This window comes from Chelonus insularis, unplaced genomic scaffold (assembly GCF_013357705.1).
Source record: "Chelonus insularis isolate UGA/USDA-ARS -01 unplaced genomic scaffold, ASM1335770v1 scaffold_277_pilon, whole genome shotgun sequence".
Classification (NCBI taxonomy): domain Eukaryota; kingdom Metazoa; phylum Arthropoda; class Insecta; order Hymenoptera; family Braconidae; genus Chelonus; species Chelonus insularis.
Window position 1 is genome coordinate 15,841 of NW_023276791.1, and position 24,470 is coordinate 40,310.

Sequence of the window (24,470 nt, forward strand, 5' to 3'; positions counted from 1 at the left end):
AATTTCCATTTTCTCCCAATCAATAACCAAAGTTTTTCTAAGCATTCATCAAAGCATGTATTCAAAAAATAATTCTTCATTAAAATCTCTCTTTTCTAAAAACATCTTTCATCTTCCAGTCACAATAGAGAATAGAATTTTGATGATGTTAGAAATGGAAAGAAATTGAAAGGAGTTAACAAAAAAAATGAGCGATTCGGGGCGCACGGCGCCTTGACAGAAGTGAGTAAAGGCAACAGCAGCAGCACCAGCAGCACCAGCAGCAATACACATCAACTTCGGCTGGGTTCGGTTGTTGGTCGTCTTGGTGGGGTTATCGTTGTCGTTGATTCTCGTGTGGCTCTATCGGTCTTCGTTGCGCCTACGGGTCTGAGTAGCACGGGACCTCGAGGAGAGCCGGCTGGGTGGGCGGCAGTTGTCCAGGCGGCCGCAGTCTGCGGCGGGGCGACGTGGTCTACACGGCGGAGCGACACCGCGTCCTCGCCATATGCGTGTTTCTTGCCCCGGGAACAGTAATTTCCAAGTTCTTGCGGGATGTCTATTGACGTGCGTTCAATCAAAATCATTATTCGTTTATTTAAACTGACATTTAACCACGTGTGAGAAGCAACAATTATATGTTACACATTCGTGTTATTGGAAGAGTAGTGTACTCTTGCATAAAATCAGTGACGCGCCTCGTGGCTCTTTCGCCAGTGTGATGAAAATACCTGGCGGCTGACGAAGAAGAGAAATAACTTTCTCTCTCTCTGATATTCTCAACACGTTCATCCACCTCGTGATTCTCTGACAACGTGGTCGTCGTTCTCACGCGGGTGTCAGTGACTCTCGCCTTATCTCTTTAAAACCCCTTGATCACACTAAACTTACGGTGTGATGATAAGTTATTGAAGCATCAAAGTGGAGTAAATATCTCTACCAAGACTAAGGAATTATTTAATTCTGCGTGCAGGGTTGCATGAAACAACTTTGCAAAACGGGGGCGTGTCTGACAGTTCGATCGTCCGCGTGACTCACTCGACTTGGCCTTCGTGTTTTGTTTTGAGCTGCTCTCGAGACCGGTGAGAGAACAAGAAAGAGAAAGATTCTGCTTACCTGAGTATTTTACCTGGTCACCAGTGCAACAATCCAAGGGCTTTCTTATTCTGGATTTATATCGTTTATGTGTATATATAACTCCCTTTTGCCGGCTGCACACTAAATAATCGCCGACTGTGTTCTCCCTTTCTTCAAACCTCCACGCACCTGTGTGTCATTTGGAAGAAATTAAGTTAATTTAATAAGAATAAAAAAAAAAGGTATCACCAAGGAATTCTTCCTTATTTTCTATTTTTTTTTAATATTCAGAGAACTTTTATTCAATTTGTCAAGAGTTTGCGTCACCACTTTTCTATTCGTGGAATTTTATTAATAATTTTATTGCTTCATTTTCTCCAGTATTTTTCTAATTATTTCTCGTCATGTTGATACTAATTGAGTATACGGAATTTTTAAGTCCTGAAATAAAAAAATTGTTAATTGATTACATGGATAAGCAATTAAACCACTTCCTAGCACATTGACATAAGTATTTTTTCAGCAACACTTGGGTATTTTATTTTTTTTAATCATCAGTCTCTCTATTTCAGTAGATCTCTTCGTCGAAATAAGAAGGTCTTCTTAAACCCATCGTTATTAAGCTCAGTTGCTTTCTCTTCAACATTATGTAGGACTTTTTCTCATCTTTTCATGTCTCCTCCAATTAAGCTTCAAGTTTGTGACCATCAACCACAGGCAAAAGGCTCTTGCATGAAAACAGTATAGTGATTCCTAAAAAGCTAACGAGCAATAAAGTTGTCTTGGATTAGTTGGGATATATTCATTCATGTATTAAATAGACATGTTGAACTATATATGTGTGAAAGTAAGAAAGAGAAATAGGATCCCTAAGTGTCCTTGACACGAGGAATTCATTATCGCGAATGTATGATTGCCTTGAAACACTTAAACTTAGCAATCGTTACCCATTTTTTTCCCTTTCTTTTTATTGATGAAACATAGTGATGTTATTTTATTCCTCTTCCTGATATTTGTTGACATTTATTTTGAGGACTCATGGTTATTTATAAAGGTTGAATAAAAATTATCAAGGATTAATTGTCAATTATGTGTCAGTCTTTCAATCAATTTTATTTTTATAAAACCATCATAATTATTATAGGAAAAAAAAAAGTTTAATTAATGAATAATATTTTCATTACATTGGATTGGAATTAGTGATATTAAAAGAAATTTTTTTTTTATAAATAGAATGAAGTAAAAAGAATGTTGATTAATTAATTAATTAAGTAATAGAATGCAGTACTGTTATTAAATAATTGAATTATAACTGAGATGTTTTAGAAAAGATGAAATAAAAAACATTGAGTTTTACTTTCTACTTTTGACTCTAAGTGTAGATAATTAACGACGTGGAATAAATTCTTCTCTTGGGATAGAATGATCTACTTTCCTTCCAATCACTCAATAGATCAGTTCATGGTGGATTAGATCATTTAATCAGATATTATTATGACGATTAAAGTCATTAATATATGCTTTAATTCATAATTTTGATTATTGACTTTAATTTTCTTTTAATTATTCTCATCGTGTTGAGGAAATTTCTTCCTACACATAAACACAAAAAGTGATTATTGCAAATGCTAATTACAAGTACAAAAGTGCATAAATAATTTTTTTTTTTAATGTAGAAGTAATAATATGGTTAGCTGACAATAAAATTTGATTTATCATAGGAAATATTTAAAATTAATAAATATAATTCTTTTCTTAATTGAAGCCTTGATTAGACTTTTTTTATAATATTTATTTGATTATTTATCTGAAAATTGGAAAAATATAAAGCTTTCCTGAGTAATTAATTTTTTAAAAAAGATACTAGGGTATTTAAATGTAATTTAATTTAGTTTTGATTCTTTTTGTTAATAAAAATAATTTTTCTTTTGAAACAAATTGAATAAATATTCATTGTTTATTGTTTTGGAGAAAAGTTTATTGTAAAAATGATTTTAATTTGATGGTAATTTGGTGACACTACAGCTTGTTGATAAAAATTACTATAATGCATAGTAATGTATCTATCAATAATTAGAAAGTTTACTATGCAGTATAGTAATGTTTATTATCAGGCTGCAGTGTCACCAAATTACCATCAAATTTATGGTAATTTCTACAATAAATTTTTCTGTGTCCATATGAAAAAAAATATATTAAAATATAACTATTTAGTCAAATCTTGTATAATTAGATGTGAAAAAAAATATATAATTACCTGATTGACCACATGAATATATTTGATTATATTTCTATATATTCGATTATACACAATTTGGCCGAATAATATTATTTTAATATATTTCTAAAATAAAATATATTTTAAACAATACACTTTTTCCATGTAAATAAAAAATATATTTATTTAAATTAAAAAATATTTAGGAGAAAAAATTATACTTATTATAATTAAATTAGATACTAGTCACTTTTATAAAACTATATAATATATTATCAATATACATTTTAACTATCTGCATACAGATAGTTAAAAAAATTAAGACTAAAATAACAACCCGTTATTAAAATATAATTTATTTTATCGATATATATATTCAAAAAATTTGCTAAATGCAATTTAAAAAAAACAAAAAATCTTTTCTGATTTATTTGATGAAATTCATTCGTTAAAGACCATTTTCACGTTTGATAAAACAAATTTATCAGCTCATTACGATGTTTCAAGTTCAATGAAAAGAAAACTTGAACTCGTTTAATCGTCCCAAGTGCAGAATAGAATGAATTAATTCCACGTCTGTCTACTTCTCTTCGTTTTTCTTTGCCTACCGATTTCTCTTCCCTAGATTACGACGAGTGATTAATCGCTGTAGCATCGCAAATAGGGCCTCCGTTGAATTTCCTGGATAAATGCGTCGTCGCCGTCGCGAAACGAGATCGTAAATTTTATTATACACTTTACGTCCTTCTGGTGAAATACGCGTGTAATGCGCGTAAGTTGCACAGTCATTGTCGTCGTTATTTTGCCCTACCCTGTTCCTTGCTTTCCCGATTGTGACGTTTAACAGTTAGGACAATTGATACGTCAGTGAAACGGTAAATGTCCTCTTCGATTTGTATCCGTCGATTCGCAAACGCCGTGAGCCGTGATCCGTTGATGGATGACTTTCCTTTCCACCTTCCTTCACGTCCATATAACTCGTATGATTGTGAGATACAGCCTTATCGTTTTTATTCACTCATTTGCGGAAAAGATCGTTGACGGTCTGATGAATATTTTAAACATCAATTTTTGCATTCTAGCATTTTTATAATGTTTTTATTTATTTAGCTTTTAAACATAGTGGAAGAAAAGGTAAAATAGAACGCAGGGTACAAACGTATATTAATAAATTAATAAACAAATATCAATTAATTTTAATGGTTATATGAATTCAAAAGTTAATTAATAATAGTAAATAATAAAATCTTAAAAATAAATGGTAATAATTAATAATGAATAATAATAAAAAAATTGATAAAAAAAAAATCCAAAAAGTGCGATGAGTTTATTTTAATAAATTAATAATTATTATTTATTTACTTAAGTTTTTTCGACATTAAACTTCTGCTTTTTTTCTCCCTGGGAAAAATTTAAAGTAGGGCAAAAGAGGGTAGAGTGGAACTTTAGGGTGAAGTAAAACACTTAGAATAATTGATTTAATTATTAAAATGAGCTTAAAAAATTTGAAACAATTTTTATTTGTGAATTTTTGAAGTCCTGACTTGATTGGAATATGTTAATATTAATTAATTTATTAATATCCCACTTCACCCTCCTTTCCTCTAATTTTTTAACTAATTTATTATTGGATTAAATTTCATATTATAAATAACAATTACAATTGTAAATATTTTTTAAAATTTATGTTGAAAAAATTGAATGTAATAATATTTTTTAATATTGAATTGGTTTAAAAATTTTTCTAGACTATAAAAAAAATTTAATCTATTTAATAATTATTGGAGTAAAGTTGAATTAAATAATTACGTTAGTAAATCTATGATAAAAATTATTTATTAATGCTGAATAAGAATTATTTTTAAACAACTATCAATTGTGATAATTTTCTGAAAAAGTACAAATTTAATAGTAACATAATACCAGTAAATATTAGCATAAGATATTAAATTCGTCAACATTTGAGCACACGTACAAATACACACAGTACAATATCTTAAGCACTTTGATTAATCGATTCATTAAATGAGTAATGGGCTGTATCGGTTTTTTTTTATTAAATATTTTATAAACCTATATGTCTCACTAAATGTCATGTTATTAATTACTCATCAATTCGGGATGTCATTTGAGCGATAATATTGGCCCAAAAAATGTAAAATATAAAGTAGTAATTATTTTTTACAATCCAGCTGAGTCAACACATGAGTCACCAAAGTCATCATCAATTTAATAAGTACAAAAAGAAAAAAAAAAAACGGTCGAGATGAATAAAATGTCAATTTTTATTACACTCAACGGGTAAATTACTAGTTGACAGACGAAATCCGTGCGCCCGGGGGCGGCAAAAAGAAAGCCGCTTCACGTAAATTGCGCAAATGAAAAAGACTAACCGGTCTTTGGTTGTGTTTCTTAATTTGGTATCTGATCGGCGTATTCTTTGCCCCGGTTTTGGTTTAGTAATGACGTGGTAATGCGACGTATTTAATTTGTTGGCGAGGGAGACACCGTACCTGGCGTTATTGGATACATTGAGACTAGTATAGAGTACACATAGTAGGTTTACCCTAGAATAGAGAGAAAAAAAAACGACCAATCTACCATGTAGGTAGCTTAAGAACAAGTATTTATGATTTCCGAGAACTCATACGACGTATATCCTTGGGTATTTATTTACTCTAGATTCTTTTTTGCGGCGTTCTTTCGACCAACATATGATCGTTTCTTTACCACCCACGCGAACTCTCATCGAACTCACGATCCCGCGATCATGATATTTCCTTAAGTGCGTGGGGAGTATGTATTCAACTTCTTATATCTTGATTCACGCAATCGACATTTCACTGTGACATCTTTCATTTTCGTCTTTATTATATTTATGTTTGAGTACACCAAAGGACACTAGGGATATCGTAAAGTATGGCATGTGCTTGCACTGAGAGAAATTTTTAACTTAAATTATTTTTAAATAATCCAGAATTTGGAATAAAAAATATCTCTTGGGAGAATAAAAATTATTATTTTGAAGACAAATTTTTACTGTTTAGAATAAGAAATTTTTATTACGTGGATAAAATATTACATTATTTTTTTTTTTTCTAAAAACAGAAATTTTATTATATACTCTAGAGTATTCAATTATAAAGATAATTATTATTCAATATTTTTCTTTAGTATAGAAATGAAAAAAAATATTTGAATGAACAATAGTATGATAGTGTAGTTATTGACGTTATATTTACTACGCATTTAATTATTATATTCTCTATTGTCATCAAATATCTCCCGACATCGACGAATTACTTCAAGTATATTTTCAATCTATCAACTAATCAATATTTCTATTCTTCCAACACTCTTATAAACGATCACTATCTTTTTACACTTCAAATGAACTGATGGTTATGTTGATGAGCTTATTACTCGTGGGAATCTTATCTTCGCTGTAGCTTGCTAATAACTGTGCTAAAAATAAAAATAAATAATTTTTTTTACTGCCTTCAAGAATTTCTAAAAAAAAAATTATTTTATATTTATCATTAATAATTTATTTAAAAAAAATAATTAAATAAATAAATAAATAATAATCAACAATATAATTATTTAAATAAACCAATTTTAGGATTGAAAAAAATTTTTTTTAATTCTAGAAAAATTCTTACTCCTCCAAGTTTTAAAAGAAAAATTTTTCTAGCATTTTTTTACTCAATAAAAATAACTGTTAGAGTTATTGACCTACGAGAAGAGAGTTAATGAATACCAAAAATAACAGTCAAAACTGAAAATTACTAGAAAAAAAGAAATTGACTAGAGTTCTAGTTCAATGTTCTCTTCTCATGTCAAATTTTTGATAAATTATAGTAATTTCAAGGTCAACATTAAAAATTATAATAAATAATTCATAAAAAACTGTGTTTATAACACGGAGCAGTAGTAGCTTCTAGCTGAGGTGGCATATTTATAAGTATGCGTGAATAAATAATGTTCAAGTTCACGGTCACCTTATGCTATAATATGACGAGAGATCGATATGGAAAGTAAAAATAATATACAGGGGAAATTAAAGCTTATTTTTTTTTTTATTCCATCAACTATTGGATATATATAACGAAGTCGTTGTTATTTCATACCTTTAGCTTCTTATCGTTGTAGTCTGAGCCCCCTGAGAATACCAAGCTCTTCTTGAGCACTTGTAGACTCAATTTATCGCCAGTAGGATCGTCCGCTCGTCACTTTCAACAAGTATCGCGTAGGTGAACCAGTCTGGGCAGGGCTAAAGGTATTGTATCACCAAGTAGAAGGAATTTTCTTATTTCATTCCTGGTCCTGATGTTGTCTCTTTGTAATAAAAACTAAATTATCTCTGATGCTTGTCATATATAGACATAACATGGATACTTATGAGATCAGCAATCAAAATATCTAGGAATTTTTATTGATTATATTTCATAAGGCTTTTTTTTTTTTGGGGTCTTTCGTCAATTATTTTATTACTTTCTCTACTCGATATTTCTTAGAAAAAAAAATAATTCATTTTAATAGCTTGAAAATATGTCAAAAGTCAAATTGTTTCTTTAAAAAATATTTCTACTACAAATATTAAGAAATAACATTGAATAATTATTAAATTTTAACAATATAATACGAAAAAATTTATCATTGGTACATAATAATATAGTTAACGAAATGTGTTACAATTACTTAAAAAAAATATTTCTCATCGATTTTTCTATCTTCCCTCAATCTAGATTATCTATTTTCAACATCCTCAACATGTGCTAATAATTAAAACATTTTTTTTTTTTTCATAAAATTGGGGTAGAACCCTAATAATTAAATGCACAACTTTTGAAAATATTTTTAAAATAATTTATTCAGTAACAATTGATACTTTCATTTCCAATTTATTGTTATTTATTTTTGTTTTGCGAATTTTTTATTACAGTTGTAGGAAGGTTGATGTCAGAATTGCAAATTTTATTCATCATATCTACACATATTTTTATCATTTACTACCTACAAATATTAAATTGAGTCATTTAATAATAATATATTCACTGTCAACAATAAATTAAGTTGCTAAAAGATGCTTCTAAATCCAACTTACAAATGATAAACTCAAAATTCTTTCTAAAGATTGATTAAAAAATGTCTGTTCAAACAAATCATTTAAGCCTGATGGTTGAGACAAAACAAATAAAATGTTATTCTTGTCATGGAATTTATTTTCCTTTTACATCTTTATTTATGATTGTCTACAAGTCATTGTACTCCAAAAAGTCAACTAAAGTCTTCTTGAAAATTTGTTTTCATCGTTTGAAGTTTGCAATGTATGGCAATTTTTATTTTTTTTTTCTGCACAAAATAACTCTTCATAGACTAGTGATCTATGTGTTGCGTTAGATACCTGAAGGTTTGTGGTCTTCATACGGTTCAAGGACAACAATATATGTCTGACAACCAAAAATATACACTTAGGGTAAGGAACCAATCATTTGGATTGGCTGTGCTATTTATTAGTGGTATTTTTGATTTGTTCTTGCTTTTTACATGTAGAGAAAAGAGTAAGAAGAATAAAAAGAAGGGGTCGATGAAAATAGCCTGGCGTCTAGGCACGTTGGACATTCCTCTTACGCCCATTCGCCTCAACTTGATGCAACCGGCGTTGAGGCAGGTCAGTACTCGATTCACTGACTTCTCAACATGTTTTTTTATCATTTAAATTTTAACATTGCTTTCGTCATCATGTTTTACCATATTGATTCAATAATTCCACAAGTTTCTTTTTTTTTTTGTTTTTGTTTTTGTTTAATACACAGTAGAAGATATTGAACAAAAAAAAAATTCTCACTTCCTGCCAAGATTTATGTTCTTGGAAGTAGTCATTGCGCGCCTACACGTGCACTCATGCATTTAGAAATATGTAATGTGTAGAGAAAGAATAAACTAAAAGGTAGAACGAAGAGTTAAAGACAATGAAGAGGGAATGGGTGAGGGAATTTAAGTTGAAATAAGGCAGTAAACTTTACGCACGTGGATGTTATTGTGTTTTGTATATGGAAGACAGCTGTGTGTATTTTCAGCTGTTTCTATGGAAATTATTTAATTCATTGACATTAGTCATTTATGTTTTATTTTAATTATTGTTTAATAACAAGAATAATTAACAATAATTTACCATAAATTGATCTGTTTATTGAGTAAACGAATAAAATAATTGTCTTTAATTTTTAAAATATAAATCTAATAATATTATTTTTATTTATTAATTGGCAAATAATTTGTCATCATTTACTTGACATTGCTGAATACTTGAGTCTATATTCATTATGAAATCTTAGCCATTGACTTATTAATGATTTATTGGAATTTAATTTTTCTATAAAGTATTCCACTACTTAATTAAAACATATTTCTCAATTAAATAATTTCTTTTTTTAGAATTTTATCAATTCTAATAAACAATTAATTTAAATTTATGTAATATAAAAAAGGTAATACTACCTTTTAATTCATTAAATAAGACATTTAGTATTTTTAATGATTTCTTTAAAAAATAATTAAATTAATTGCATTAATTTAAATTAATATCCAATAAAACATTATTTGCTTGAATAATTTTAAAGAAATTTATTAATATCATTTAATGCATGTTTTTGTTGTTTATTATTATTTTAAATTTAAAAATAACATAATTATTTAAAAAATATTTTTCTTGAATCAAAATAGTTTGAAAAATGGAGTTTAAAATTTTGCGCATGATCAAGACGATTTATTTCTGTTTTGTCTGGAGTAAACTGAAGTAGTCAAGACAATACAGGAGTGTGTAACAGCAAAAACGTGAATGCGAGCACGCGAATTCCTTGGGCACGCCTTCGACCTATGTGCTGATCCAAGAGTTTACTGTCCATTACTAAGAGAGGAGTATGGTAATCCAGTTTGTCAGAGGAGAAACCTAACAATCATTCTCCATATCCCTTTCGGCGTAATTGCATTATTATGCGTTGGCACACCGCAGATAGAGCGAACATTTGCCTTTTTTCCTTATATATTCGCTTTAAGGCAAAGAAGAAAGATTTTCTTATTATATGTGAGATCTTCAGTACTTATATCGCTTTTCGTATTTTATATATCAACACAGCATCTTAATCACCACACTTGTAAAACAGACATTTAAATCCTCGGAAAATTAATTGAATGATTATTCGGATTATTATTCATTAAGTTTATTTCGTTTATAGATGAATTACATTACATATTTACATCTTTGCTATTTTTATTTAAACATTCAGTTCTATTTTTTTTATTGTTTATTGGGAATAATTTATTTTTATAACAATTTAGATTAAATTTTTTAAAGGAAATATGTTTTTATTAAATGCCAGTAATAATTGCGGCGATTGAATACGATTCTTAAGATGGGTAAATCAATTAATAATTAATAAAATGTAAACTTCAAGCTTTTAAATTTATTTACAAACAATTATCTTTATTACATAATAGTGACGATAATTACTATTATCAAGTGAAATTATTTTACAAAAATTTATTTAACTTCATTTTTTGATATTATTTGACAGTAAATAATGAATAATTTAAGAATGTTTATTTTAATGAATTTAATTACAAAACCTGGTTTTTAAAATGTTAAATCAGAAATAGAAATTAAAATATTAAATTTAATAGCAATTAAATATTAATTGTTGTTAAATAAAAGTAAAATATTGAATTCGTTAAAAAAATTATTTCGGTTTCACCTAATAAATGAAGCTTAAAGTTTTTATTGCTTTAATTATAATTTTTAAAATATCTTAATACAATGAATTTGATATCTTCAAATTTATCTAAGTATAGAGTCACATGATGATAACAATTAAAAATAATTACTTATTATTAGTATATCAACAATCTTCTTATTACTTTAAATTAAAAAAAAAAAAGAATTCCTTCTAATAATTATTTATCATAATTAATTAAAATTATTTAAAAATCATTATTTCTTGGCTTCAATTAAAATTGAGAAAAAATGTATTATTTTTTAAAAATCGAATTATTTGTAATTCAAATTACATGACTAACAAGCAATACAACATTCTGCGTGTTTACATGATGTACAAGAACCAGATAGCATGATTTTTTCACATGTCTATAGATAGACCTCAGGAAGTCTCTAGGGTATTTTTCTAAAGAAATTTCAACACTCTTCATTTTTGACATACATAATTAAAGAACATATTCAATTTTTCATCTCACATTATTTATATTTCCCATCATCTCTGCCCAAGGTCACTTCAATAATTATAATTATTTCTATCATGAAAGTAGAACAAAAAAAATCTGCATAATTCTTGAATTGTTAAACTCATGTTTGTGATGATGATTTAGCTAATTGAAGAGTAATGAAGATTGCTAACGGTTAAGTTTGGTTGGCACAAGTCCTTTGGGAAGAAAACGAAGCAGGTTATTGTACCCAGGGAGTCCCGGAATTACCTGTGCTGTTTAACAAGTCCCGTTAGGTACACTACACTTCGTTTCAAATTCTTTGCCGATAATCGTTGGTATGTTGAGAGATACTTGGATTGGTCCATCATTGAAAATACCTGTCCTACCTGTGTCCATCTGTTTGTGATCCTCTTTAGGACAACTTTGGAAGCTACCACTCAACCTGCTCACCATCAAAACTGACCTTTAGTCAGTTGTTTAGCATCCAAGCTAACATGAAAATCTTGCCTAATTCTTTTTCATTTCACCAGAAAAAAAATCCTACTCACTTTAACAAATGGAATGAAACCAACAAAAAAAACAAAACCCACTAGTCCAAAAATGATTGATATAAAAAATTGTGAAAGATTTAGAGTGATAGTATTGTAGGTAAGATAGTGGTGTAGTATTTAAGCAAGAAAATTCAAACGATTCGGTGAAAGTGAGAAGAAGGAAAGTGTAGGTGGTATCGATTACGTAGTGTTTGAGTGTTTGCCGAAAGTAGACAACTCTTGACTGTGTAATATTCTTTGTTCAAGCCACTGGTACTTGATAAAATTGTCCATTTCCGTAGCAAATTACTTTGAAAGTTAAGGTGGTGTATGCATATAATATTTGTTAAGAACTTGAACAAGCTCGTGTCCCTGGAGAAAGACGAGTTGTGATTGGTTGAAACTGGAAGTGCGTCAGGTTAGGATTGGACGTACTGCGCGGGTCCAGGGGACTACACCTACACGCGGTTCGTCGATTACCATATGCGGGGATTCCGATCGACTCTACCAACGTTCCGGTCGTCCTGGCTACTTGAATCAGTCTTCAGTCTCGTGTCCACACTCCTTCCTGATAGCAGCCTCTAGTCACTTAGTCAGTCGGTCATTTCGTCACGCGGTTAGTCAGTGTATCCGTCATGTAACATATAGTTTTTCCTTCCTTTTTTAAATACATCATACTGATGACTTTTAAATATATCAATCCCTCGTTCTTCTTCTGCTTCATTTTTAATGCTTCTAAATGCTTTTTATTCATTTAACATTTACTTTAATTTATAGCATTACAATCGCAAACTCTCGACAAAGTTCTCTGAAAGTATATCCTCCAATTGAAGGTTAGCTTTTTATTGAGTTTATTTTGTTTCTTTTTTTAAACAGTGATGGTCTTGAAGAATTGCATCGAGAAAGGTGGAAGGAAATGCAAGATTCAACATACTAGTGGCGGTTATAAATGTATGCAAAGTGAAGAAGAGTTGAATAGAGATAGGATATTTATTGTCATTAGCCTGTTATATTAATGACTAATATGACGAAAGTTTATTATTATTATTATTTTTCTTGATCAAGTACAAAGCCAACTGAGAATTCAAAGTGCCATAATCACACACCGACAGGGATTTATCGTGAACGGTTTGAGAAAATACACATATACCGGATGCAATCCCTGCATAGCCATATATCGCCTAATGACTTTACTAACCGCGACTTGAGAATTTTTTTTTCATTTAACCAAGAGACTAATAAATAATAACTAAATATGCATTAACTAGAATCAACGAAGAAGAAGAGAGAGAGAGGGATAAATATTATTATTTTAATAATTATCATAATAAAATATATAGCAGGAAGTTTAGTTAACTGACAAAAAAAAATACATCATGATTACAGATTGAATTTATTTACTTTAGAAAGTAACTCAACGAAATAACGAACGAACTTTATTTTCGAACGACAAGAGGAAATCACTTCCGGATAACATTCGGAAATTTTTCAGAGTGTCAGCTAATATATATATATATATATATGCTAAAAACCTAAACGTGTTTTCAACGAGTTTTCACTACGATAAAACAAGTGCGTGTATGTAGAGGAAAAAAAAAAGAAGTGCCACGTGCTCTCTCACTGAAATGAGAGTCATGTGTCGTGAGTGTTAGTTGATTGGATATTTAACAAAAAAAAAAAACTTGAAATAGTGTGTTATAAGTAGTTGAGCCAAAGGAAAAAATGTCGACACAGGCTTATTACAAAGAAAGACTTGGCTTCGATCCTGCTGATACTGTTGCTGAACATCATCGTGAACAAAAAACTCAGCATGGATATGAAGAATCACTCTCCAAATTTAAAGGTCAGAATGGTCTTCAATCTTGTTCTGAATCAACTCAAGTATTTAATGAAGAACTTAATGATGAGGACATTAGACCCAATAGCTCACTTGCTTATTGGGGCTGTTGGGCTAAATTTATTGAAGCTCACGGTAGGTTCATTCTGATGCAAAAATGGTTACAACTTTTTTGTTTTTTGGTTTTAATCAACCTTAAATTTAAATTCATTTGCTTTAGTTTTTTCCCCTTTGATAAAATCAAGTCAAATGTTGATAGTGTTATTTTTTTTTTTGTTGATCCTGGCATGGTTTTTGAGTTGATATTATTTCTAATGACCCAGATGAAATAATTTTTATAGTGATATTGATGTTAGTGCGCGGTGAGTGGAATAAATACTTGGATAATTGCTCGTTTGTAAGAAATAATGGGCAATCTGGTTGCGTCTCTGCTAATAATCATCATCTAGGTGTACCTTGAATTTACATTAGTAAAGAAGTGTTTGAGTACATGTCAAATAATAATATTTTGCTTCTTTTAGAACTAATAGACTTACTGACGGTTTACTCACTTCTGCCACTAACACTCGGTTTTATTTATTTTCTCAATTTTTTTTATTGACTTGTGTTTTTTTGTTTTGTTTTAATTAATTACATAAATGATTGCAAAATTATTTAAAGTTAAATAATTGAGTCTATTGTTTTTGACCTTGTTGACTTATAAGAACACTTAGTTACATTGTTTTATGTTTTTTCATCCATTAAAATTGTTGTAAACGGATATGATGTAGTTTGAATATAGTTAGAGTATAATTGTTAGTTATTTATTTTCAAGAAAAAATTTTTAATATTATATTATTATCAGTCTTGTATGATAGTAATGTTTATTAAATACCGTGAGAATTTTTTTCGTTGATTTTTTTTTTGAGTTAGCAGTGACGCAACTTGGCCCTGTTATTCTTTGCAATAACTCAATTAGACTTAAATTGGTCAATTGTAGTAGACATGTCAATATATATCTCGTTAATTAGAATTGATTCGTAACTGCTTATATCTTGGTATTATCGGGGAATCAATACATTGATAAAACTTTGCCAGTGCTAAAATAACTGATATAAATATTTTTTGTTTTATTATTAAATTTTTTTTTAAATATAAAAAAAAGTTGTGCATGCCATGCATCAGTGTGACACTTATCTGGGTCCTCAATTTATTAAAATAACACTTTTAGTAATCTTAGAATAATTACTTTCAGCAATTATCATTTTAGAATAAGTTAAAAATTTTTTTTTTATAAACAAAATATTTTTTTGATTGATTTTTAAACATAATCATTAATTAACAAAGCTTTTGCAATTATTTTAGAGCAACAAATGGTTGTTAATATTCTCCTGACTAACTTTAATATACTTTACAGTTAGAAAACAATTGTTTTTGTTTTAAACTTCAAGTGTGAGATTTTTCTAGACTATTCACATTGATGACATCAATAGAAAAAAATTTTTTTCAATATTATTTATTACCATTTATTTAACATTAAATAGAAAAAAAAATATTGGTACAAAAAAATCAGCATAGAAAATTGCAAAAGCTTTTCCATCAATTCATTTACCATCTGTTAGAGTATACTATCGACCTCGTGTCTATATAATCTTCATATTAGAGATGTACATAAGAGGTCGCACACCTGTCTATTCATCTTTCTATCATCATCCGCTTAATTCCGCGTCCGCAAATAATTTGCACATGACGTCACGCAACATTACATTACTTGGTTGTGCGTGGGTGGAGTTACAGGTGCGTGCAGCACAGTTAAGTTGGCCATTTATCATCCGTGAAATCAATGAAGCGTTAAAAGTTCAATTTAGCTCAACACGCACCAACTTATCTGTATTCTACAATTTAATTTTATATACACATTAAACCTCGAGCTGTTAGAATATATAAAGAACAAATAGTTTAAACTAGTCAAGTTCTAACTTTCGCTACCTGGCTAAGGTGCAAATAGCCATGAGTGTGGTCAGCCAACTAACGTGACATCCGTTGCATCATCGTTGTCAAACGAGAAGCTACCGCACGGTAGAAGACTATCTCAAGAGACATCAGCTAATAGATCTACTCGTGCAATTAACGTCCAGTTGAATATAAATCTGTGCTTTTAAAATGTAACTCCCTTGCTAGATGTTACAGACATACAAGGCGTGAGAGTTTGTCACTCGAGGTGACACTATCACAAGGAAAATATTCCCATCAAGCAGCGTCATTTTTTTTTTTTGCATTCCACATCATATACCTCCTTATAGAAACGTCGTAATCTTTTAATTCTCTTCTTGGAAGTGTTGAAAAATATTTCAAGTTAATTGACATAATAAATAAGGAGCTTAATTCTTAATACTACATTTAATCAATCTATTTTTGCACTTTGTTGTAGAAATATCATTAATTGTGGTATTATTCAGAAATATATTCCCAGCTACTCTTTTAAATTATTCTGTTATTATCTTATTAATATTTCTAATTGTTCACAAACATTTATTTATTTTTTATTACTTATTTATTTGCAGGATTAATATTTATTTAATTATTTGTTAATATACAAAGCTTAATAGTAAAAGTTGATAATAGAGTTACTAAAGTGTCTATAGTTTAATAACAGAGTAACAAGTGATGAAAAGATTGAGAAGAAAAAAAAAATATAAATATTTATGTTTAGACAGAAAAGAGAAAAGAATAAGAATGATTATGATAGGGCAGTTGAATTGAAAAACAGAAAGTAAAGTATAAAAAAGAGTTAGATAGAAAGCACAGTGTAAAAATGTAGTTTTTTATTAGGCTACAATGTTCATTTAAAAAAACATTAGGTTATTGAAATTACTAAATATTAAATGCTCATTTTCTGGATTATCCATCAATTAATCCATTTTTTTTATCTTTTCTCTATAAAGTTATTTGCATAACTAAAAATAAATACACATTTTTTTCATTTACTATTAAACTGTGAGAAATTGGAGGTAGATTCGACTTTTTTTATTATTCTTTTCAGAATCAGCACACCAAATTACATAGAAATTAGTTAAAATTATTGGAAAAGTTTTTTTTATCGTTGGCCTGTGAAATTAATTAATTAAATTAAGCAGAAAGGAAGTATTGACATTGCTTGGAAAGCAGGAAAGAAATAAACCAAAAGAAAGTTAAATAATTTATTTAATTAATATATCAAATATTATTATTCATCTCCATCGTTATTTTTAAAATAAAAATTTACATCTTTATTATATTTGTTAACACGAAACCAATTCAATTTAATTTTCAAATTGTTTACATTCCATTTATGGAAAATAAATGACTTAAATAATAATTTATCTATTTTTAAAACAAGCGTGGGACGAAAACTGTACTTGGTACTTAAATTTTTTTGGACTTTCTATAACTAATTGTATATTTTAAACTTAAAAATTCAAAACTAAAAATTAACTTTAAAAAGAGAAAATCGTGGTTTTCATAATATGTAGTGGTATTGAAAGTCTATTAAATAAAAGACAAGATGTAATTGATATTTGCTTTGAATATTGGTGTGCCACAAACGTAATTACTTGCGGTAATCAATGGAATGAATCGTAAAGTATGTACGTGACGTGTAATTGTTATAATAAAGGGGAACTCCCATTGAAGAATAAGTCATATGAATGTATAAATTAACTACTTAACATTTTTCTTCAACAGATAAAAAAATCATAATAATTATGCAATAATTATTAAAATTTATATACAAATATCCATAATTTATTTTATTAACACACACGTGTTTAATCAATCAACTTTCTTCATTTCTTTTTATCCTTGGACTCTCCCACGGTTTTAGTACGTTCACTTAAATTCCCAGATGATCATACCCTTTCTTAATAGAAAAAAAATGAAGTAAAAAATAAATAACACATGGGAAAAAAATTATTTAAAAAATTCTTATATACTTATTGACTATCAAAGATTATGTTGAAGTATACGAAATAAATCTATAGGAGTTAAGAATGTGTTATCGAGCTGTTAATGGCTTAGAACATGCTGGATTAAAGCTGGTCGATTCTTCTCGTCCATTACACTAAATCAGGGCGTGAAATGTCGTGGAAGATATATGGACAATCCAACAGCAAGTTAACGGATAGTCTTAGGGTGGGTTATTATGATAGTAGATCAGGTTATTCTAAGTTACTAAGAGGAGGAAGAAGGAAAAAAAAAATGTATAGTGCTGATAGGTGCGGGTGTTATTCAAAGTTATAAACTAAGAGCATAACCATCATACAACTAAGCAATATAATCTCTCTCACATGGTTATTCTACTCTGATTGTGCCAAGTAGAACTAATATAGCAGGTTCAAATCATCATTCAACATATCAAAAATATTATAGTCACAATTGAGACTGATTAAATTCAGTTGTCCCTTAGAGTACTTGGTCTTGATGATCTTGGAGTATTATGTCTGTGATAACAAGCATCAAGTTTGGCTTTGTAATATTTTATAGGTTTAATTAAAAACACTTGCATATAGAGTGAGATGATTAATGTAAATTGATGGTTTAATCGTGACTATTTTAATCTTGGGTATTGTTTTAATTGTAAAGAGAGTGTTCTGAATGATGATTGAGAGTAATTAGATTTCAGTAGAACTTGTGGTTAATAAGTGTGTCAGTTTAAGTGATGGTTTTAATTATTATTATAATTTAATGAAAATTGTTGGAAATATATTTTGGGTTGGATTATTAAGGAGAGCTTGATGATGATTAATTGATATTTAATTGGACCATCAACACCCATACCTATCTCAGCATCAGAGGAATTTCCACACCCCATAGCATCATTTTTTAAAAATTAATGAAGAAGTCATGTGTAAATAATCGCAATTTATGATATACAGATTTTTTATAAAAATTTCCAAACAATATTATAATTAATTTGTTAAATAATTAATTTTATTTAAAAGTTTTAAAGATAAATTAAAAATGTTTTTGTAATTATTGCAGATAAATAATAATTTTATGATAATTAGAATAGATTAGATTTAAATAGAATGGAGAATAAAAAAAAAGTATACCAAGAGTCTTTAGTCATGCTAGCAATTATTATGTTCAATTTAAATCGCGAGTTCAGAGTGTCATGAAAAGTTTATGAATTATAAGCTTGACATTTAACAACAACAACAATAAAAAAAAAAAAATAAACAACATTTTTCACAATGTTCGATGCAAAAGTTATAGCTGTTTTAAATTTATAGTGACACTATGAATTAGAGTAAAAAATAGAGCCACACATTTCTATGATCAGTATGCAATAAATATCAATCACAAATTTCACATTAATTTTAATTCTTCGAGATAAATCCCTATTTGCGTCGTGATACTTGATCTATCATTACCATTCTCGGTGTGTTTCACTACCATAAACTATTGCTTCACGCTCTCGACCACCTTTTTGCCTGCGACACTACGTTATTTATCCCATGCTTTTCTCTACGGTCCTTCAACAGCCTTGTCGCTTTGCCAAAAGAGTCTGATAATAAATGATCTCAAGAGAAAGTTTAATAATTGTACACAACGATTCCAAGTTACTGGATTGTATATTTTTTTTTTCTTTCATTCTTCATTGCTCTTTCATGTAAGACATTTATTTCTCATAGAAAGTGAAGCCACATGTAGGTGGGTATAATGTTTGTTCTTTGGGAAGTAATCTTTACATTGTCGCTTTATTTGACATTCCGATCTCGAAGGTGTTAGAGAAAAAAAAGAAAAGGTAAATTCGCGACTCAAAGGCGCCACTGAGAAAGAAACGTGATGTCACATATGCTATTTGTAGGAGGATCGATGACCCATAGACCACTCTGACACTTTGAAATATCGTTAGACTCGACATTTTTTCAATTCTTATGGAAGAGCCATTTTTTAGGTCCATTTTTAAGCCATTCATTAAATTTTATTTTCAAACTTTTTATCATTTCTAAATCTCAAGTTGTATTTAGTGATATTCTTCAGAAGCTAAAGCATTAAAAAATGATTAAATTTATATTTTAATATTTAAAATTTGAGTTAGGATGTTTCTGTTGTTCATCAATTAATACAATGATGCACTTCATGTATTTTAATATGACGTCATCCATTCAATTAGCATTTTAATCACTTTCAATGCACTTAAAAGTGTTTAAAAAATGACTGCAGTGTTAAACAAATGGGTGATGTCATTTTAAAATACTTTTAATGCATTAAAGTAAAACACTTCTAAATTTGAAATTTGCAACATTTAAGACATTTTTTGAAGTAGTTTTGAGCACTACTGTTCATACATCATTGTTTTCAGAACAAAAATTCTTTATATTTATTATTTATTCATGCTCAAAGAAAAAAATCATACTTGATCTCAGAATATCATTTTTTGTAGTAGAGTTATTATGAAAGGAAATAAAAATTACTTCTGCTAATTTTTCTATATAAAAATGATTAATAAATTTTCTATCAAACATCATGTCAACTAAATTATTCAAATAATACAAAACATTCTTGTGTAATTAAAAATCAATTTAAAAATATAAACAATCTTTTTTTTTTTTTTAACATTCATTATAAATCATAGAATATTTATTATCAATTAACAAAATAAAAATAATAATAATAGCCAGTTTTATATCTCAATTTAAATCTAAACCATCAAGAGATTAATTCTCCTGAATAAGAATTACCACTAATTACATCAGTCTGAATTCCATTTTCATTCAAATCAATAAATTCCTTTTCGACATCAATCGATCAGTTGTCACGTTGTTCTCAACTTCGTACATTTTCCTGTCAAGTTATTTTATTTAATGACAATCTCTGACTACAATTATACCAACGAAGATGGTAGTCTGTCACTGAAGATAGATCAAAGTAAATCTCCAATGGGGTTCCGCTATTTTATCCATCGTTTGAAGTTTTACCATCTTAGAGACTCCAAACATCATTCTTCTCCGAATCGTGACGCCAAGTTTACACGCTTATTACGTTAATTATTTTAGCTTTTGGGTATGATACTGATGTTGATGCTGAAGGCGTCAAGATACTCACGTGGTAAAATGTAGCTATGGTGTAAGAACATGAAATCTAGTCATTTTATCTCTCATTACGTCTATCCTACTAGTGTGTTACATCGCTACGAGGTTGTTGTCTGTTGGAGAACTTTAACCTCGGTGCATACGTGTAGATTACTGGTTAGATCTTTTTGCAGCTGCAAGAGTTGATTACTATTAGAGATGTATAAAAGATAAAAAGTTTTATTAAAAAATTAAGAAACAAAAAATAGACTCAATCCAATGATTAATCTTATAAACGAAGAGAAAAAATTTTTTGTCTCAGTAGAAAATAGTTTTATTCAGAAATTATTTAAGTCAATAATAATATTTTTGCAGAAATAAATAAAAAAAAGTAGAGTGTAGCATAGTAATTTTTTTTTATCTTTAATTTTTAATTAGGAAATTAGAAAATTAAATTTGCAAAATGCTAATTTCTAACCATTTGTAGTTTAAATTTTTAATCTCAAAAACAATAAATAATACTTTCTTCGTTGATTTACAAGTGAAATTGCTCATAATATTTGAAAGACTATCACTAAAAATATTTACCTGAGGATGACGAAAAATTACAGCCACGACACCGATTATTGTTGATCGCATGGTAAATTTAAAATTCCATTTATCTATCAAGTTCTCTTTTAAAAATTAAAATCTACAAAAGTAGTACATGTCAAATTGATATTGTTACATTTAGCATCTCTCTCAAAAGAATATAATTATATACAATATGTTATAATATAATATTATATAAATAACATTTTTTTTGAGTACTATAAATTTTGGTGTTCAAAATAAGTTTAAAAACACTTATTGCACTTTTTGTTTATCAATTTTTCAATTTATCAATGCATTAAAAATTATTAACATTTGTTATTATAATGATTAATTTGTTAATTTACATTTCTTCTTGGTGTTCCACTTTATCCCACCTTTCCCTAGATTTTTTTCCTCCGTGGATAAAATTATCAGAAATGATAAGGTGAATGTTAATAATCATTCCAGAAATAACTACTACTATAGAACACAGTGAATATTTGCATTGCAATGACTTTATTTGCTGTGCAATTAAACTCTATTATACACTGTCTGCCACATTGTTAGTTGAACTCTTTTCATCTCTCTGTCAATCTTCTCTCCATATGGCCACTTAACACACGCAATGTGGGCGTGACTGAAAGCAACTTGGACTCGGTTACAAAAGTTCATAAGGTCGAGTAATGTGACCTTAAGAGACCACAAGTTTCATCAGGATTGAATGATTGCAATCCACAGACTTGTCCATATCGTAAATTTTAACCAGCACTCGTTATATCCTCCAAGCTTATGGTCTTTCAAGACTCTAGAGACTATAAGGATATACCCTTAATCCTCTCTTGACTTTCTATACATTGAAAAGCGCTTCCTGAAGTTCATAGAGTGGCGCTCTGTGATGTTTATCGAGTGATTGTCTTGGTCTAAGGTTAATTGAGTTCCTTCCTAGCTGTATAGTGATTAAAGCATAACGGTTTATTGATACATACTTGAATTTAAAATTATCATCTTTTTTCTCTTTCAACAAAATTAATGGTGTTTATAGATGAACGTGATGCCATCCAGAAGAAAACTTTCACTAAATGGGTGAATAAACATTTGAAAAAGGTGAGTAATTAAAATATTTTAATGAACAATTTTAAATTAAAGTTAATTATATTCAAAAAGCATCATTATTAAGGAATTTAAATACATATGACTTATGGTTTATTAAATATATATCCAAAAAATTTCAACAATAAATTTTTAAAAGAATATTTAGTAATATTAACCACTCAAGTGCCATCATAATAAACTTGTCAATTAGATGAATAAATTTGCATCAACTTGAGTAAGATATTATTGCTAAGTGTTCAACTGTATTGCATATAAAATGACTCGTTTAAGTATTCGAAATTACATGGTAGGAATAATAAAGTTTAACATGATAATAAATAATATGAGTTGTTGTAATTAAGTAGCAATGCAAAATGTTGATTGGTCTTTTAGAAGTTGATCTTTTATTAAAAGAATAATAAATATCAAGTGAACACTGATTGTAGACACATTTAGCAGATGATGTAGGCTCTCTTTGAAGAAGGAAATATTCGTTCTAAGTAAACAACATGACGTTAGTTAACTACAAGAACCTTGCAATTCATCCATGACTTATTTATGAATTGCAATTTAAACGTTTTGCTATTTATCTCTTTAAGCTTCTGAATGACTAGAGATTCTTATTTAGTTGGAAATACCATCGATAACGAGACAACACAACTGTTTCAAAGGTTTATTATCGTGAAAAAAAAAATAAACTAGAAGCTCGTGAGGATTAAAGAGATCATTTAAGTTGATTATGGCCTTGATAAAGTGTTCTATTTGATAAGGCTGTGATCGATGGTCTTTAATAATGGGTTGCTAAATAATTGGTTGGATTATTGAATAAAACTTTCATTATACAGTAATCAATTTTATACATAATATATTGATTAAATTTATTGTCATAGTTTTGGATGATTAATTTATTAGATAATTTTTTTTATGTAATATATTTTGAGTAATTTATTTATTGATGAATATGATGTTGATGATTTTTATTTGATGTTATTGAAAATACCTGGATTACAAAGTGTAAATTAAAACCTGTTTAGTATTTTTCATTATTATGAGATCAGTCTATTTATAGTTAATATGCTTAATAAATATTTATTATTTATATTTATTTAAATATGACAGTGGTCATTTGTTATTCATGATTAGTAAATGATCTGATAGAATTAATTTTTAATATTTTTCTAGTTTCTCTGTAACTCGAAACCTTTCAAAAAGAAATTTAAAATGAAAAATTAAATAGTAAAATACAAATTACTTTGGTTAGTATAATTTTTTACAAAATTAAAATAACTTGAAAATTTTTATTTATTTATTCATTTTTGATATTTTTAATTTTATTATTAAATCCCAACTAAATAGATTATTGTTATCATCATTAAATAGTAACAAAAGAGAAATCATTTCATAATAATTTTTTTTATCGGTAAAGTTGAACTGAAATCTGTTTTTAGGGACAATAAGTTATTTTTATTCATAATAAATCTATTTAAAAGAAATGATAAAAAAAAGTATTTTTTTAAATTAAAAGATCAAAGCAAAGACAAATTATTCACATAGTTTTTATTCAAATTTCTCAATTGAAAAAAAAACATTTATTTATAAAAAATTTTCATTGATTATTATTATTCAAATGATGAATTAAAATTCCAACATATAAGTAGCCCATTCTTCAAATTTTTATGAACCTCACAAAAACTCGATGACTACTCATTTTTGGATGAATGAAAAGTTGAAGACATGAATGAAAAAGTTATGAATGCATTTAAATGATTCTCTGTCAAGTCATAAATCGTTCTGTTAAAAGGTTTTAAGATTAGCCAACCAATTATATCACTTACATTCAAAGTTTGCATAATTTTGCCAATAAAATATATACATACATTTTTTTTTAAATTCTATCTAGAGTTGTT

The 24,470-nt window shown here is 28.4% G+C and overlaps 1 protein-coding gene across 21 annotated transcripts in view; it reads left to right on the forward strand.

Annotated features, from left to right (window-relative positions):
• Positions 1 to 426: 426 nt before the first annotated feature.
• Positions 427 to 24,470, forward strand: part of shot (dystonin-like protein short stop) — a 97,399-nt gene continuing 73,355 nt past the window's right edge. For 11 of the 21 annotated variants that reach the window (XM_035093782.1, XM_035093772.1, XM_035093778.1 and 8 more), the window contains exons 1-3: positions 427 to 1,298; positions 12,904 to 13,870; positions 22,514 to 22,575. In XM_035093782.1, coding sequence (XP_034949673.1) covers positions 13,750 to 13,870; positions 22,514 to 22,575 — 183 coding nt within the window. In that variant the 5' untranslated portion in view covers positions 427 to 1,298; positions 12,904 to 13,749. Of the gene's footprint in view, positions 1,299 to 12,886; positions 13,871 to 22,513; positions 22,576 to 24,470 lie in introns of those variants that run through there. The other 10 variants (XM_035093788.1, XM_035093789.1, XM_035093790.1 and 7 more) reach the window with 4 other exon arrangements.